Source organism: Schistocerca americana, chromosome 2 (assembly GCF_021461395.2).
Source record: "Schistocerca americana isolate TAMUIC-IGC-003095 chromosome 2, iqSchAmer2.1, whole genome shotgun sequence".
In the NCBI taxonomy this organism is placed as follows: Eukaryota; Metazoa; Arthropoda; class Insecta; order Orthoptera; family Acrididae; genus Schistocerca; species Schistocerca americana.
This window is the reverse complement of record NC_060120.1, coordinates 305,511,134-305,530,051: the sequence shown is the minus strand read 5'-3', so window position 1 is coordinate 305,530,051 and position 18,918 is coordinate 305,511,134. Positions and strand designations below refer to the sequence as shown.

General features: G+C 41.5%; 1 protein-coding gene across 1 annotated transcript in view; it reads right to left on the bottom strand.

The window, feature by feature from the left end:
• LOC124595181 (myotubularin-related protein 9) overlaps positions 1-18,918 on the bottom strand; it is a 126,844-nt gene that overhangs the window by 74,726 nt on the left and 33,200 nt on the right. Inside the window, exons 4-5 of the mRNA XM_047133793.1 lie at positions 15,000-15,154; positions 5,140-5,265 (exon numbers count right to left, since the gene is read on the bottom strand). Coding sequence (XP_046989749.1) covers positions 5,140-5,265; positions 15,000-15,154 — 281 coding nt within the window. The remainder of the gene's footprint in view (positions 1-5,139; positions 5,266-14,999; positions 15,155-18,918) is intronic.

Sequence of the window (18,918 nt, the reverse complement as noted above, 5' to 3'; positions counted from 1 at the left end):
TAGCATCTATCAATGACATCAATCAATTTCAACTGGAACATTACATTAGGAGTATGGTGCATTTTATAATTTCCATTCTATGAATGACATTCAGCAGTTGTTTGTTGGGCGGTGTACCTTGGTATATCAACAACATTAATAGCATTTTCCTCACTGTGCAGGGATAACTACTCTGAAGTGCCAATATACCACACATGAAACACATCAGCAAACAAATTTCAGCACTGCAAACATTGCAGGACATTCTAGCTTGCATTTTACTGAAATGTTAGGCTGTATGTATGCAATATGCCCAAACAATGCAAGATGCTTATATTTGGAATTACTGTTAATTAATGCAAGTGTATTGTCAGCCTTCCATGAATTAAGAACTTATCATTATATTCACCAAGAATTAATTTTTTTTTAAAACAATACGCACTGGGACCCTTCACGCACTGACGCTTTGAATGTTGCTCAGCCACAGTAAATACACGTTTCTTGACAATGTGCTTCCCATCCAATCCAAAATATCTTTGGGAAAAGAACAAAAACTAAATCGGTGAAAACATTCTACACTGTGAGTGTTGAGCTCCGAATCACAATTCAGACATACATTTAACACCAAACATTTACAGTTAGGCACCTGTTCTGGTTGAGAACATTGTTTGGCAATGGCTAACAAAGTGCAGCAACTGCAGTGCCGAATCAATCTCCAAATGACTTTTTCGATCTTCATTTGCAATGAGAAACACAATTCAATGTCGATGAATTGTATACATTCCTTTTAAGGATTTTTCCAAAATTTGTTCTGTAACAACATGTAGGGCATGACAGAAGTATGCAAGCAATTGCATGCCAAAGGGGCAGATTGAATTTCCTAGATGTGACTGCAGGCACAAGCAAACTTTTCTCATTCCACTTATTTCAGTACCATACAATCATGAAAAAATATTACATTGGAAGTGGCGTCATCTGGAATTGCTGCATCTCTTTTGGATGGTAGCCAAAAAGTGCTTTCACCATTGAAATTGCTGTTGCATATGGAGAGCCCTGAGATAGTAACTTGCAATGTCAACAAAAATGCTGGTATGGGTAAAGAACTCGAATCATGTCAACTCATTATATGGGATGAATGTACTAAGGCACACAAAAAGGCACTGGAAGTGCTTCATTGTACACTCAAAGATTTGAGAGCAAATTAACAGTTCTTCAGTGGCATACACATTTTATTGTCTGGAGACTTTGACAAACTCTACCAGTTATCCACATTCAGAACTCACTGGTGAATGTACTACACATGTCAAATCATCAGTTTTATGGTGGTATGGATAGAAATTGACTTTGAAGGTCAATATGCATGTACAACTACAACATGATCCACCTACCGAAAGCTTCACAAAACAATTGTTGGATACTGGGAATAGGAATACAGCAATTGATGAATCCACACAATGTACCACATTGCTAACAAACTTCTGTAAAGTTAATGCAGCCACAAATAAATTGATTCACAAAGTTTTCCCAAATATCACAAAGAATTACAAAAATCATACGTGGCTCAGTGCGCCTATTATAGCAGCCAAAAATTACGGTGTCAATGCCATCAATTTCACAATTCAAAATGAAATACCGGGTTATGCAATAACGTATAAATCCAAAGACAGTATAATGAATCAAGATGAAGTTGTCAATTATCCAGTTAAATTCAAGTTTTAACATTGAAAACTGCTGTGCTATCATTCTTCTCTAAACATAAATTCATCATGACTTCACCGTCGTACCAGGCTTTCAGTGAAAAATATGGTGAACAGCGTCATTGAAGCTACAGTTTTAAACAGAAAATTTACAGAATAAGATGCACTGTTGCCTTGCATCCCAACACTACTGCAATTCAAATTCAAAAATTGGCAGTTTCTGGTGTGATTAGCATTTTCAATGATGATCAACAAAGTACAGGGGCAACTGTTCCAGGTGTGTGGACTAAATCTGGCAAATCCACAATTCTCACATGGACAGCTGTATGTGGCCTGATAACACATTTGAAAATCTTCTGATTTATTCATGTTCACAACAGAAGAAAAACAAAAAAATTGTACATCCAAAAGGACTACAGTAAACAGAACTTATACACACTTTTTCTTTGAGTGATATTCCAACACATGCCTGGTATTTGCCAGTAGAATATAAAGCATTGTGTATTTATCTAGGTGCAATGAGAACACCATCTAATGAGCTATTACTTGAAGCACTGCACCCTCCATTGCACATCAATATTAATGGATAATACCAGAGAATTACTAAAGAATGCTATGCTTGATGAACAAAATGGCACCCCGTCTAGTGCCGAATTATGCAGAGATTCAAAATCTTCCAAATAAGACATTAACAAAAATATCATGCTATGAGTATGAGTTGAACCAATTATTGGCACCACCTAAAGGTGTCGATGTTACACGACAATGTAACAACATGTGACCATGGCAATGGAAAGTTTACACCACTTGACAGAGGCAGCTCCTGACAGAATAATATTTACAGGTGGAACAAAAAATACAGGGCTATTATAATTAAACTTTCGCCAATTGAGAGGGCTCCTTAAAAATGAGTGATTGTAGGACAATGAAACTTCATGGAAACATTTGTAAGAACACAGGGAAAACAAACAATGAAAAAAAAAAAAACATTAGAAACACATTTTAATTTCCATTTGAGGGGGTACCGCATAAGTTCCAGGTTAAAAAATGGATCACTGTGATGACCATCTGCATCCACAACAACCTGGAACCACATTAGAGATTGCTCTACTGAGGCCCAAAACATCTCAGGTGGGATGCTGGCTATCTCCCTTGCTATGCTCATCTTCAACCTCCAACATGCGTTGGTGTCCCACTCATAAACACTGTCCTTCACATAAACCCACAGTCAGAAATCACAAGGTTTCAGATCTGCTGATCTTGGAAGCCTCACAGTTCGTAATGATTGGCCAATGATTTAGTTTTCTCCAAATGTGTTAAGGAGTATTCAGGTAACCTCATGAGCAATGTGTGTCGATACTCATCAAGAGCAGTAGCACTATTTCCGTTGTTTTGATAAACCAGCTTTACAAGTAAATCCCCACTCACCTTATTCAGACCTACGTTGACTCTCTGCAACTGTAATGCACGCTTACGCCTGTGTTTCAACCCTACATCATCATACCAGTATCGATGCCTAAAGGCAAGCCATCACACTAAAATTATTAACAATGCAAACCCTGCAGCACATAGACTGATCATCATTCTCATAAAGCTGGGTACCCAAATGGTAAATGGTTTTCAACCTCCACTGGGTCAAGTAGCAGAAGATTAATTATAACCATCCTGTGCTATGGGCAACACCTTTGCAGACATAGACTCCACCACAGGAGATGCAGGAGAATTTAAAGTGCTCAAAGAAAGATCAAATATGACCCCAGCATTTACAGCAATCTTGTTGGTGCTGAAACACGCTTCTCAAAATGTTGATCTGAAAACAATTAAACAGTTGAAGTCTTCAGCAACATTGCATTTATTGAAATACCACAGCAAACAATGCCATAACAACTCTCAGACATAAAAATAAACAATGTCATAACAACTCCCTGATGTACAAATAAACCATTCAGTAAGTGGTGTACATGTAAGAGAGGAACAATGAAGTTATTTTTATGTGGGTAGAAGGGCACTGTGGTCTTCATGGGAATGAAATGGCTAATAAGTTAGTGAAAGAAGCAATTACCATTGACAGTCAGAAACATGATAGATCTCATACTCAGATTTCACAATCCCAATCAAGAAATCATTACAAAACAAATGAGATAGTGTCTAGAAAAGACCTAGTACTATCAGAGGACATAGCCATACTGAAGGACAACCATATTCACCAGCATTTCACTGGTATACTAAATGAACCATACCACCAAGATTTTATGTAACAGCGGCATGCCTAAAATTCACATATAGGCACTTTAAGCAAAATCTCCAATGCCCCATGGTCATGAATAGGTGGGTTGGAGAGGAAGATTACATTTTCATGACAGAGAGTAGGGATGATCCATACTTCCTTGAAATTCAACATGTTTTCATTATTATTTGAGTGAATAGCTGTGATTTAATAAGAACAAAGTGGTTTTTCATACAAGCAGCAGTGTGTTCTCGGTATACTGTCGGTTAAATGAACACTACATGGAAGCTGAAAAGGAGGGAAGGAAGATTAAGACTTTAATGTAACACTGACAACAAGGTAATTAGAGACGCAGCATGAGCTCGAATTGGGGTAGGAAATTGGCTGTGCCCTTTTCAAAGGAACTGTCTCCGCATTGCCTTAAGTGATTTACAGAAATCATGGGATTTCTACCATCATCCTCCTGAAAGCAAGTCCAGTGTGACAACCACTGTGCTAACTAGCTCAAACCTGGACATTGAGCTGCAGGGAGTAAAATGATGAAGAATAACTTAAGACCTTTTAAAAATTCTAAACAACTATCAACAAGAAAAAAATAAATCACCTTTAACTAATATCCCCCAAACAGTTCCAAAAAAATGGTCATATAATTTTTGTGTGTGAATACAGTAATTAATGGTATGAATATAATAGAAAGAAACATTCCACACGAGAAAAATATATTAAAAAGATGCTGTGACTTACCAAATGGGAAAGTGCTGGTAGATAGACACAATAAAAAATAAAAAACACACAAACACACACACAAATATCAAGCTTTCGCAACCAGCGGCTGCTTGTGTCTGTATACGTGTGGATGGATGTGTGGGTATGTGCGCGAGTGTATACCTGTCCCTTTTTCCCCCTAAGGGAAGTCTTTCCGCTCCCAGGATTGGAATGACTCCTTACCCTCTCCCTTAAAACCCACATCCTTTCGTCTTTCCCTCTCCTTCCCTCTTTCCTGATGAAGCAACCGTGGGTTGCGAAAGCATGATATTCGCGTGCGTGTTTGTGTGTTTTTTATTTTTTATTGTGTCTATCTACCAGCGCTTTCCCGTTTGATAATTCATAATATAATGCAGTAATTAACATATTCAGCATGTTATATCCCAGTATAAGCACATTCTGAATTTCACTTAACAGCTACATGTTACCTGTAAAGCAATCAAAATAAAATCTTAAGGCACTGATACATACCCCACCTTCATGCCTGTAGCTTAATACTGGAAAACGCCCACTATCACGAAAACTGGCTGCTATAGCAATAGTTTCATCATCAATGGTTTTTGGCACTACAACCGCACTAGGATACGTTGGGCAAATCTGAAAATAAATGAATCTTCCTCAATAATCTGTATAACAAGAGGCTCTTATAAATAATGTGCGTGCGTGCTTGAGGAAGAGAGGGGGGGGGGGGGGGGAAGGAGGAGTTGGAGGGAGGAGAGAGTGGGAGAAGGGAGGGAGGAGGGGGGAGGGAGGAGAGAGTGGGGGGAGGGAGGAGGAGAGGGAGGGAGGAGAGAGTGGTGGGAGGGAGGGAGGAGGGGGGAGGGAGGAGAGAGTGGGAGGAGGGAGGGAGGGCCAAGTGGGGGAGAGAGAATTGGTTTTGTATGCTTGTTAGCCCTCTAATTACACACTTCAGTGATCTATCTATTTGTGAGTGATAACCTATCCTTCCATAAACATCACAATTGTTTATATATATATTTCCTTACTTCTGAGATTGTCAATGATCCAAGGATTTTGCAGTTTTAGAAGCTCAAAAAGATGTTAATTCAGAAGCAAATTTCTCTTAAAAGGTACAAACAAAAATTAGAAACATTATGCCTTACTCATTTGCCTTCTAATCATTTATTACAATCACTGTACATATTTTTCATTTTTTGTATAGGTATTATTGTAATGCGGTTTTCTCCCTAGACAATGATAGAAACTGTTAGAAGAGAAACAATAATTATCTGGAGAATATTACTGAAAATGCGTTCTGCTCCTGCTTTTCTAATAGGATTAGATATACAACTTGCACCATGTGCAGAAAGTGCCATTCATGCTTTTCACACGTGGCTCTGACTTTGATCGTGTACACCTTCCGGGTTACAGGACTGGAGTAGGTGGTGGTGGGAGGGTGCATGGGACAGGTTTTACACCGGGGGCGGTTACAAGGGTAGGAGCCAAAGGGTAGGGAAGGTGGTTTGGGGATTTCATAGGGATGAACTAAGAGGGTACGAAGGTTAGGTGGACGGCGAAAAGACACTCTTGGTGGAGTGGGAAGGATTTCATGAAGGACGGATCTCATTTCAGGGCAGGATTTGAGGAAGTCGTATACCTGCTGAAGAGCCACATTCAGAATCTGATCCAGTCCTGGAAAGTATCCTGTCACAAGTGGGGCACTTTTGTGGTTCTTCTGTGGGAGGTCCTGGGTTTGAGAGGATGAGGAAGTGGCTCTGGTTATTTGCTTCTGTACCAGGTCGGGAGGGTAGTTGCGGGATGCGAAAGCTGTTGTCAGGTTGTTGGTGTAATGCTTCAGGGATTCCGGACTGGAGCAGATTCGTTTGCCACGAAGACCTAGGCTGTAGGGAAGGGACCATTTGATGTGGAATGGGTGGCAGCTGTCGTAATGGAGGTACTGTTGCTTGTTGGTGGGTTTGATGTGGACGGACGTGTGAAGCTGGCCATTGGACAGGTGGAGGTCAACATCAAGGAAAGTGGCATGGGATTTGGAGTAAGACCAGGTGAATCTGATGGAACCAAAGGAGTTGAGGTTGGAGAGGAAATTCTGGAGTTCTTCTTCACTGTGAGTCCAGATCATGAAGATGTCATCAATAAATCTGTACCAAACTTTGGGTTGCCAGGCGTGGGTAACCAAGAAGGCTTCCTCTAAGCGACCCATGAATAGGTTGGCGTACGAAGGGGCCATCCTGGTACCCATGGCTGTTCCCTTTAATTGTTGGTATGTCCGGCCTTCAAAAGTGAAGAAGTTGTGAGTCAGGATGAAGCTGGCTAAGGTAATGAGGAAAGAGGTTTTAGGTAGGGTGGCAGGTGATCGGCGTGAAAGGAAATGCTCCATCGCAACGAGGCCCTGGACGTGCGGGATATTTGTGTATAAGGAAGTGGCATCAATGGTTACAAGGATGGTTTCTGGGGGTAACGGGTTGGGTAAGGATTCCAGGCGTTCGAGAAAGTGGTTGGTGTCTTTGATGAAGGATGGGAGACTGCATGTAATGGGTTGAAGGTGTTGATCTACGTAGGCAGAGATACGTTCTGTGGGGGCTTGGTAACCAGCTACAATGGGGCGGCCGGGATGATTGGGTTTGTGAATTTTAGGAAGAAGGTAGAAGGTAGCGTTCGGGGTGTCGGTGGGGTCAGGAGGTTCATGGAGTAAGGTGAAAGGTTTTGTAGGGGGCCTAAGGTTCTGAGGATTCCTTGAAGCTCCGCCTGGACACCAGGAATGGGATTACCTTGGCAAACTTTGTATGTGGTGTTGTCTGAAAGCTGACGCAGTCCCTCAGCCACATACTCCCGACGATCAAGTACCACGGTCGTGGAACCCTTGTCCGCCGGAAAAATGACGATGGACCGGTCAGCCTTCAGATCACGGATAGCCTGGGCTTCAGCAGTGGTGATGTTGGGAGTAGGATTAAGGTTTTTTAAGAAGGATTGAGAGGCAAGGCTGGAAGTCAGAAATTCCTGGAAGGTTTGGAGAGGGTGATTTTGAGGAAGAGGAGGTGGGTCCCGCTGTGACGGAGGACGGAACTGTTCCAGGCAGGGTTCAATTTGGATAGTGTCTTGGGGAGTTGGATCATTAGGGGTAGGATTAGGATCATTTTTCTTCGTGGCAAAGTGATACTTCCAGCAGAGAGTACGAGTGTAGGACAGTAAATCTTTGACGAGGGCTGTTTGGTTGAATCTGGGAGTGGGACTGAAGGTGAGGCCTTTGGATAGGACAGAGGTTTCGGATTGGGAGAGAGGTTTGGACGAAAGGTTAACTACTGAATTAGGGTGTTGTGGTGCCAGATTGTGTTGATTGGAATTTTGAGGTTTTGGAGGGAGTGGAGCTGGAAGTGGGAGACTGAGTAGATGGGAGAGACTGGGTTTGTGTGCAATGAGAGGTGGTTGAGGTTTGCTGGAAAGGTTGTGAAGGGTGAGTGAGTTGCCTTTCCGGTGGTGGGAAACCAGGAGATTGGATAGATTTTTGAGGTGAAGGGTGGCATGCTGTTCTAATTTGCGGTTGGCCTGTAGGAGGATGCTCTGAATAGCCGGTGTGGATGTGGGAGAGGAAAGATTGAGGACTTTTATTAAGGATAGGAGTTGACGGGTGTGTTCATTGGCTGAGTTGATGTGTAGGTGAAGGATTAGGTGGGTGAGGGCAATGGATTGTTCAGTTTGGAACTGGTATAGGGACTGATGGAAAGAAGGGTTGCAGCCAGAGATGGGAACTTTAAGTGTGAGGCCTTTGGGGGTTATGCCAAATGTCAGACAAGCCTGAGAAAACAAAATATGCGAGCATAATCTGGCTAGGGTGAAGGCATGTTTGCGGAGGGAATGTAAATAAAACTTAATGGGGTCGTTGTGGGGGTGTTGTGAGGGTGACATGGTACTAGAAGGTGGAAAGTGTAACATGAGGTTGAAATGAAAATGAAAGATAAAAATATATGGGGAGAGATAAGGGTGAACTAGAAAGTAACTGGAGATCTGGTATGAAAAAAGGCGAAAAAGTGTTGGTTAAGTTGATCCTGTGGTCAACTTGGGTTGGTAGACAGCGATGTGCATGAAGGTTAGGTGGTTGTGTTGCCGCTAAAACACGTTAAAGGACGGAGAAATTCAGGAAAATTTCGAAAAAACGTGTAAATGTATTAAAAGGAGTGGTGTTGTGGTGAAAGATTACGAAAATGGGGCTAACAATTGTCTGACGAAGAAATAATGACGTTAAAACCTGTGGGGAGCGGCTACAAATGATCAGTGATGTGCGAAAAATGGAAGTGGAAATAAAGTGAAAGTTATTAGAACTAGCCGAAATGGTTGTTTAATACGTGAAAGCAGCTGTTATTGAACTAGAAACGGTGGATTTTATAGCAGCGGTAGTGTTGAAAACGGAAAATAAAATTTTTTTTGGTTATGGTTTGGAAGTGGGTTACGTATTATTGAGTGTATATAGGCGGGATAAAATTGTATTACGGTAAAAAGGGGAAGGTGAATACAAAGTGAGACTACTGGTAAAAACAGAAAGAGAAAATAAAGAGAAAATAAGACGACAGGAAAGATTTCGAAATGCAACAGCGACAATAATGAACGTAATTGTCGGGTTCAAATTAATGATATGGTTATAATAGAGGGAAACATTCCACGTAGGAAAAATATACCTAAAAAAAGAAAATGATGTGACTTACCAAATGAAAGTGCTGGCAGGTCGACAGACACACAAACAAACACAAACATACACACAAAATTCAAGCTTTCGCAACAAACTGTTGCCTCATCAGGAAAGAGGGAAGGAGAGGGAAAGACGAAAGGATGTGGGTTTTCAGGGAAAGGGTAAGGAGTCATTCCAATCCCGGGAGTGGAAAGACTTACCTTAGGGGGAAAAAAGGACGGGTATACACTCGCACACACACATATGTCCATCCACACATATACAGACACAAGCAGACGTATTTAAAGACAAAGAGTTTGGGCAGAGGTGTCAGTCAAGGCAGAAGAGCAGAGGCAAAGATGTTGTTGAATGACAGGTGAGGTATGAGTGGCGGCAACTTGAAATTAGCGGAGATTGAGGGCTGGTGGATAACGGGAAGAGAGGATATATTGAAGAGCAAGTTCCCATCTCCGGAGCTCGGATAGGTTGGTGTTAGTGGGAAGTATCCAGATGACCCAGACGGTGTAACACTGTGCCAAGATGTGCTGGCCGTGCACCAAGGCATGTTTAGCCACAGGGTGATCCTCATTACCAACAAACACTGTCTGCCTGTGTCCATTCATGCGAATGGACAGTTTGTTGCTGGTCATTCCCACATAGAATGCGTCACAGTGTAGGCAGGTCAGTTGGTAGATCACGTGGGTGCTTTCACATGTGGCTCTGCCTTTGATCGTGTACACCTTCCGGGTTACAGGACTGGAGTAGGTGGTGGTGGGAGGGTGCATGGGACAGGTTTTACACCGGGAGCGGTTACAAGGGTAGGAGCCAGAGGGTAGGGAACGTGGTTTGGGGATTTCATAGGGATGAACTAAGAGGGTACGAAGGTTAGGTGGACGGCGAAAAGACACTCTTGGTGGAGTGGGAAGGATTTCATGAAGGATGGATCTCATTTCAGGGCAGGATTTGAGGAAGTCGTATCCCTGCTGAAGAGCCACATTCAGAATCTGATCCAGTCCCGGAAAGTGTCCTGTCACAAGTGGGGCACTTTTGTGGTTCTTCTGTGGGAGGTTCTGGGTTTGAGAGGATGAGGAAGTGGCTCTGGTTATTTGCTTCTGTACCAGGTCGGGAGGGTAGTTGCGGGATGCGAAAGCTGTTGTCAGGTTGTTGGTGTAATGCTTCAGGGATTCCGGACTGGAGCAGATTCGTTTGCCACGAAGACCTAGGCTGTAGGGAAGGGACCATTTGATGTGGAATGGGTGGCAGCTGTCGTAATGAAGGTACTGTTGCTTGTTGGTGGGTTTGATGTGGACGGACGTGTGAAGCTGGCCATTGGACAGGTGGAGGTCAACATCAAGGAAAGTGGCATGGGATTTGGAGTAAGACCAGGTGAATCTGATGGAACCAAAGGAGTTGAGGTTGGAGAGGAAATTCTGGAGTTCTTCTTCACTGTGAGTCCAGATCATGAAGATGTCATCAATAAATCTGTACCAAACTTTGGGTTGCCAGGCCTGGGTAACCAAGAAGGCTTCCTCTAAGCGACCCATGAATAGGTTGGCTTACGAAGGGGCCATCCTGGTACCCATGGCTGTTCCCTTTAATTGTTGGTATGTCCGGCCTTCAAAAGTGAAGAAGTTGTGAGTCAGGATGAAGCTGGCTAAGGTAATGAGGAAAGAGGTTTTAGGTAGGGTGGCAGGTGATCGGCGTGAAAGGAAGTGCTCCATCGCAGCGAGGCCCTGGACGTGCGGGATATTTGTGTATAAGGAAGTGGCTTCAATGGTTACAAGGATGGTTTCTGGGGGTAACGGGTTGGGTAAGGATTCCAGGCATTCGAGAAAGTGGTTGGTGTCTTTGATGAAGGATGGGAGACTGCATGTAATGGGTTGAAGGTGTTGATCTACGTAGGCAGAGATACGTTCTGTGGGGGCTTGGTAACCAGCTACAATGGGGCGGTCGGGATGATTGGGTTTGTGAATTTTAGGAAGAAGGTAGAAGGTAGCGTTCGGGGTGTCGGTGGGGTCAGGAGATTGATGGAGTAAGGTGAAAGGTTTTGTAGGGGGCCTAAGGCTCTGAGGATTCCTTGAAGCTCTGCCTGGACACCAGGAATGGGATTACCTTGGCAAACTTTGTATGTGGTGTTGTCTGAAAGCTGACGCAGTCCCTCAGCCACATACTCCCGACGATCAAGTACCACGGTCGTGGTACCCTTGTCCGCCGGAAAAATGACGATGGACCGGTCAGCCTTCAGATCACGGATAGCCTGGGCTTCAGCAGTGGTGATGTTGGGAGTAGGATTAAGGTTTTTTGAGAAGGATTGAGAGGCAAGGCTGGAAGTCAGAAATTCCTGGAAGGTTTGGAGAGGGTGATTTTGAGGAAGAGGAGGTGGGTCCCGCTGTGACGGAGGACGGAACTGTTCCAGGCAGAGTTCAATTTGGATAGTGTCTTGGGGAGTTGGATCATTAGGGGTAGGATTAGGATCATTTTTCTTCGTGGCAAAGTGATACTTCCAGCAGAGAGTACGAGTGTAGGACAGTAAATCTTTGACGAGGGGTGTTTGGTTGAATCTGGGAGTGGGGCTGAAGGTGAGGCCTTTGGATAGGACAGAGGTTTCGGATTGGGAGAGAGGTTTGGACGAAAGGTTAACTACTGAATTAGGGTGTTGTGGTGCCAGATTGTGTTGATTGGAATTTTGAGGTTTTGGAGGGAGTGGAGCTGGAAGTGGGAGACTGAGTAGATGGGAGAGACTGGGTTTGTGTGCAATGAGAGGTGGTTGAGGTTTGCTGGAAAGGTTGTGAAGGGTGAGTGAGTTGCCTTTCCGGTGGTGGGAAACCAGGAGATTGGATAGTTTTTTGAGGTGAAGGGTGGCATGCTGTTCTAATTTGCGGTTGGCCTGTAGGAGGATGCTCTGAATAGCCGGTGTGGATGTGGGAGAGGAAAGATTGAGGACTTTTATTAAGGATAGGAGTTGACGGGTGTGTTCATTGGCTGAGTTGATGTGTAGGTGAAGGATTAGGTGGGTGAGGGCAATGGATTGTTCAGTTTGGAACTGGTATAGGGACTGATGGAAAGAAGGGTTGCAGCCAGAGATGGGAACTTTAAGTGTGAGGCCTTTGGGGGTTATGCCAAATGTCAGACAAGCCTGAGAAAATAAAATATGCGAGCATAATCTGGCTAGGGTGAAGGCATGTTTGCGGAGGGAATGTAAATAAAACTTAATGGGGTCGTTGTGGGGGTGTTGTGAGGGTGACATGGTATTAGAAGGTGGAAAGTGTAACATGAGGTTGAAATGAAAATGAAAGATAAAAATATATGGGGAGAGATAAGGGTGAACTAGAAAGTAACTGGAGATCTGGTATGAAAAAAGGCGAAAAAGTGTTGGTTAAGTTGATCCTGTGGTCAACTTGGGTTGGTAGACAGCGATGTGCATGAAGGTTAGGTGGTTGTGTTGCCGCTAAAACACGTTAAAGGACGGAGAAATTCAGGAAAATTTCGAAAAAACGTGTAAATGTATTAAAAGGAGTGGTGTTGTGGTGAAAGATTACGAAAATGGGGCTAACAATTGTCTGACGAAGAAATAATGACGTTAAAACCTGTGGGGAGCGGCTACAAATGATCAGTGATGTGCGAAAAATGGAAGTGGAAATAAAGTGAAAGTTATTAGAACTAGCCAAAATGGTTGTTTAATACGTGAAAGCAGCTGTTATTGAACTAGAAACGGTGGATTTTATAGCAGCGGTAGTGTTGAAAACGGAAAATAAAATTTTTTTTGGTTATGGTTTGGAAGTGGGTTACGTATTATTGAGTGTATATAGGCGGGATAAAATTGTATTACGGTAAAAAGGGGAAGGTGAATACAAAGTGAGACTACTGGTAAAAACAGAAAGAGAAAATAAGACGACAGGAAAGATTTCGAAATGCAACAGCAACAATAATGAACGTAATTGTTGGGTTCAAATTAATGATATGGTTATAATAGAGGGAAACATTCCACGTAGGAAAAATATACCTAAAAAAAAAAAAAGATGATGTGACTTACCAAATGAAAGTGCTGGCAGGTCGACAGACACACAAACAAACACAAACATACACACAAAATTCAAGCTTTCGCAACAAACTGTTGCCTCATCAGGAAAGAGGGAAGGAGAGGGAAAGACGAAAGGATGTGGGTTTTAAGGGAAAGGGTAAGGAGTCATTCCAATCCCGGGAGTGGAAAGACTTACCTTAGGGGGAAAAAAGGACGGGTATACACTCGCACACACACATATGTCCATCCACACATATACAGACACAAGCAGACGTATTTAAAGACAAAGAGTTTGGGCAGAGATGTCAGTCGAGGCAGAAGAGCAGAGGCAAAGATGTTGTTGAATGACAGGTGAGGTATGAGTGGCGGCAACTTGAAATTAGCGGAGATTGAGGGCTGGTGGATAACGGGAAGAGAGGATATATTGAAGAGCAAGTTCCCATCTCCGGAGCTTGGATAGGTTGGTGTTAGTGGGAAGTATCCAGATGACCCGGACGGTGTAACACTGTGCCAAGATGTGCTGGCCGTGCACCAAGGCATGTTTAGCCACAGGGTGATCCTCATTACCAACAAACACTGTCTGCCTGTGTCCATTCATGCGAATGGACAGTTTATATATGAATCCAAGATATACAGAGCTTTATTGTTTCATGCTCCAAGAAAAACATGTCACAAGAGGTGTGCTGTAGCACGAGCTGCACATTTAGCTCATGTGTATTTTTTCTTATTTTCTCTCTTATTTGTGCCACCTCAACCAGCCTCAGATTCATATTTAAAATGACTCACTTACACATACACTCATGATTCATGCACAGTATTTACATTGGTGGTAAACATATTACTTACATCACAATGTGCTCTCACTGTTGGTATGAGATGTCACTCCAAATGCCAGTTCAATATGGAGTACATAACAATAACACCTCCTCACCATTTTCCTGCCATACAATGGTTACATCGGCTATGTTATATACAAGTGATTACATTCCATTACTTAATATTGTTCTCTGAATTTTATTCATAACTCTATGTAGCAGTCCACACACAAAATACACTACACTATGCTAGCTGCGTATAGCCAGGCCGGGTCACTAGTAACATCTGCATACAGGGCTAAATTTACATTCCTCGTTCCCTTCCTGGTATATACTGGCAATGTAGGTAATTTAACACTATTCCACCTTTCCCTTCTCTTAGAGTCATGTATGTTGTGCAAGAAAAATTCTGGTTGCTTTTCAATACTTACAGGACTAAGGCAATAATTTTGTAATGTTGTTAACCTCAACTCTGAAGTGAAATGAGGGGCAATGGTATGATGGTAACACTTATTATACTCAACGTAATGGAAGTGGGAGTATGAAAGTCTCACTGGTCTAGTTTCCACCAATATTTCTGACTTATTTCTTCTTATACAGCATGGCTTCGAAACAAAATTAATTGCAAAAGAAGCACAAAATAAAATATCAGACAAACTTAAGTTTCATCAATAAAGGAAATGAAAACATATTTCATTATGAAAGAAAAACGAACATTAAATCATGAATCTAATAATCTTATGGGATCAAAGTGGAGAAAGATTGACAGATAAAAGAAGATCATTATGAGAACAAATTGTCCTGTAATCTACAGACAGAAATAGATTTGTGGCGCACTAAGCAACTGTCTCTCTCAAATCTTCAATGAACTTACATTAAAATCTTTGTTTATATAACTGATGCGCCATTCTTCAGACAATGTTGTAACAAGTTTTGAAAATTCAGTTTCTGGTCGGAATGCTGTCCAACCATCTTCCAGTATAGGATACATTGGACGGTAGAAAAATGGATAATGAAGTGTTGGTTCCTCTGAAACATAGATGCAATTAAATTAAGAGAAAAATTAATTTGAAAGCACCCCTCGAACAAAGTTCCAAATATACACAGTAGACAATACAGTTTCCAAACATTAAGCAAAAATATCTTTGAAAATCTACAAAAAACTGTCAATGAGTGTCAGTCATATTCTTTATCTACCTAGCTATAAAGATAGAAAACTTCAAAATTAAACTGCCAACAAATACAAACACACAAAGAAACAAACAACTTCTTTCTGCCAGGTAGTGGCAGATTGATAGCCCACTACAGAAGATAGTTTCGTCTGGCAAGAAAGAAGAAATGATTGGACGTAACTGGATTATTCGAAGATTAAGCTCAAGGTCACCAATGAACTGGACCACAACCTAGAGTGATTGGTTGGTTCCCATAACTCATTAAGCTTCTAATCTCTCCCATTACTGCGTACCTACTATCTACTTCCGCCTCAATTGTCTACCATTTCCACATTTATTAGTTGTTCTTTCTGTATGTGTCTTATTTTTGCAGTTTTTGTTCCTGCTTCTTCTTAACTTTGGTTTCATTCTTCTACACTACTTGTTTCCTACTATTATAACATATGTCTTGGCTCATTAGATTGTTATTCTGTCTCCTATGATTATCTGTAACTTAACAAATGCTTTGTCTGCCATTTATAATGTTTGAAGGCATCACATTTGCTAGCATTGCATTACTTATGTGCTTTACATTCAGCTATTTTTGACCTGGCTGACTTTCTTGTCTCAACAGGAAATGATGCCATTTCTCTAAGTCTTTCCTCTGTTTTGTTGGGCTTATGAATTTCTACTCTGATAGCTACTGCTTCTGTTGGCCTTAAAATATATTATTTATTTATTTGGGCCTTGTTGCATTTGGCAGTGAACTTTTCTTTCTTCCAGACCTAAGATCCTTTGATTCTTTATGAGTGAGCTTTTTCATGCTCCTCTGTCCAGGAAGCGCTGTGTCTTGGTTTTGTTTGTTCACCTCAATTTTTATAGCTCATTACTATCTTTTTGTGGAAGGATTATCTGTTGAATGTACCCATGGGCTTGATCACTAATTGCTGTGCTCGAGAGCAACAGTTGCTCACTGTTGAAGTAGGGAAACAGAGGGCCATATCAGAAGAACTAACTAAGGAGTCTATATCCAGATTACATTCCCCCCTCCCCCCCTTCCTCTTCTTAAGTTATAATACGACATATCCAATACCCTTGTACAAAATGCGTTGCCGCCGGCATGGGGGGGGGGGGGGGGGGGCGGTTGTCGCTTAGAGTGCTATAGGGCACATGCTGGGTGCTGGAGGGAAAAGTGCCATTCTAAACTGAAGCCTACACTCACATTTTTTGTAAATATTAAGTGGGGCTCCTCCACGCCCAAACTTGCATGGTGACCGTTCCAAAAGATTTACTGTAACCTCTGCTTTTGTTAGTATCTAAAAAGGATTCCACTGAAAATGCAGAGATTTATTTTTGCCTGGCTTGTTAACCACTTGTAACTTGCATGGTGACTGTTCAAAAAGATTTACTGTCACCTCTGCTTTCATTAGTATCTAAAAAGAATTTCACTGAAAATGCAGAGATTTATTTTTGCCTGGCTTATTAACCATTTGTAACTTTCAGAGAAGCGTCATGAGTGGCAAATTTTGAGTAAGACCTACACATTTCTCTGTTGCCATGTCAAAATTTGCTTCTTTTGCCAAAACATAGTGAAGTTTACACTATCTCACCTCACTAGCACATAGTGCAGATGCAACTTATAGAGAATTCTTAAACAGTGGTTTACAAAGTTTATTAAATGAGAAACTGAGGAAAAGTAAACACAGTAGCTTTGGTGCAAAAAATGTGTCATGTCTTCACATATGTTGTTCCACAACCTATAGCATTTCTCATTTCGCCAGCTATCAGTGTCACTTAAAAATTACATTCTTTAAATGAAAAAGTCTGTAGTTAGTGGAATAATATTGTGTATAATGAAGTTTTACATAATAATGATGTGGTAAAATACTCTCCTCTTTGGATGTTGTCATTTACCAAAATCTCATTCCAGTATCTGAAACCGTTTATGAAATATGAGGACTGTTGTAGATATTTCACTCTGGCTTCATTGCAGGCTTGGCACGGTCGCAAATGAGTGTGCCACATCAGATCAGTTTTCTCACGATTGGTGACTGATAGATACCTCTACCCAAATCTAACAACAAAATCAATATATAAGCTAAATTTCATATGCAACAACTTATTATGTAGTGTGCACAAATCATCAAATCATAGCGATCTCTATTTTTCATCACACACTTTCCCGAGTTTTGCACAATGTCTTACTTTCATGTAAATACCACAATAACTATGACCATTAACGAAATGATGGGCACATCATCATGAACCTGGCATATAAAGCTATAAGGAAAACAAAAATGAGTAAAAAAATTTCTATAAATTTGTTTGAGAAAGCCTGCAGGGTGCACGCCTCAATTCTGTCATTGCTGACCGGCCAAAAACTAGAAAACACTTATTGGCCCCCCCTTCTGAATAAACGAATGAATTTGCCCACCACTTTGGACAAAAACACATCACTGCACATCTACCACCGTATCCTGCACAAGCTATACTACTACTACTACTACTACTACTACTACTACCACCATCACCACCACCACTGATAAAAATAATAATAATTTTTGTTAAATTCTGAAACTACCTATTCTAACTTTTTGTGTAAATGCTTAAAAATAAATGATTTGCTTTAATTCATTTACTCTCTGAGTATGGAATGAGTCAAAATATGGAGATGCAGCTATGATAAACTGCTCCTACAGAGTGAACTAGTAACTAACTGCTCTTATTCTATAGTCATAAACACAGGTGATTGTGCAATAATTATCAAAGTTATTTTTGCTGTGCATAATTGATTGGTAAAGGTATGCATATGGTGTGGTTAAAACCCTCAATGTTTAGAACTGAACTACACCAACCAGAAATTATACAGAAAACCCAGTTCACTTGTAAGTAAGTTCCTCAATCATACCAACATCATTGGAGGAGCCTTTAATCAACTAACAATCAACTGGGCTAGTTACAAGTTTGCTAGCGGTGGATGTGACAGGACTTCCTGTGAAACATTACTAAATGCCTTCCCTGAGAAATACCCAGAACAGATAATTCAGAACTCCACTCATGATGGAAATATATTAGATCTAATGGCAACAAAAAGACTTGGCCTACTTGTGGATGTTCACACTGAAACTGGATTTGCGACTCTGGGGCAGTTGTAGCAACAATTATTACCATCCCTGACAAACTTAACACTTTTAGCACAGGACAGGAGCATGTACGAATTATGGCTCCAGCTTAAAAGAATATCTGACCATGAACAGGAGACATACGTACTAAGCAGAACAATTTCAGATGTAAGGGACCCTCTACGGTATAAAATCACTATAAAGAAACTCCTAAAGAAGCATAAACTGCTGCATAATAGTTGTCAAACAAGGTATAGGGCTACAGACAGAGAGCTACTGAGTGAAATCTGTTTGAATGTCAACAGAGCAATGTGTGAAGTCTTTAGCGACCACTGTAGCAGAATACTGTTGCAAGAACTTTCAAAAAAACCCAAATAAATTCTAGTATTATGCAGAGCTGTTCATAGCACCAGAGTTAATGTTCAGTTGTGAGGGTTTCGCAGCCTAAAATAGGGCGACTTCTGGCTGTGCAGAACTATCGTCCACCTTATTCTTCAGAATGTAACTTAATCATGCCTAC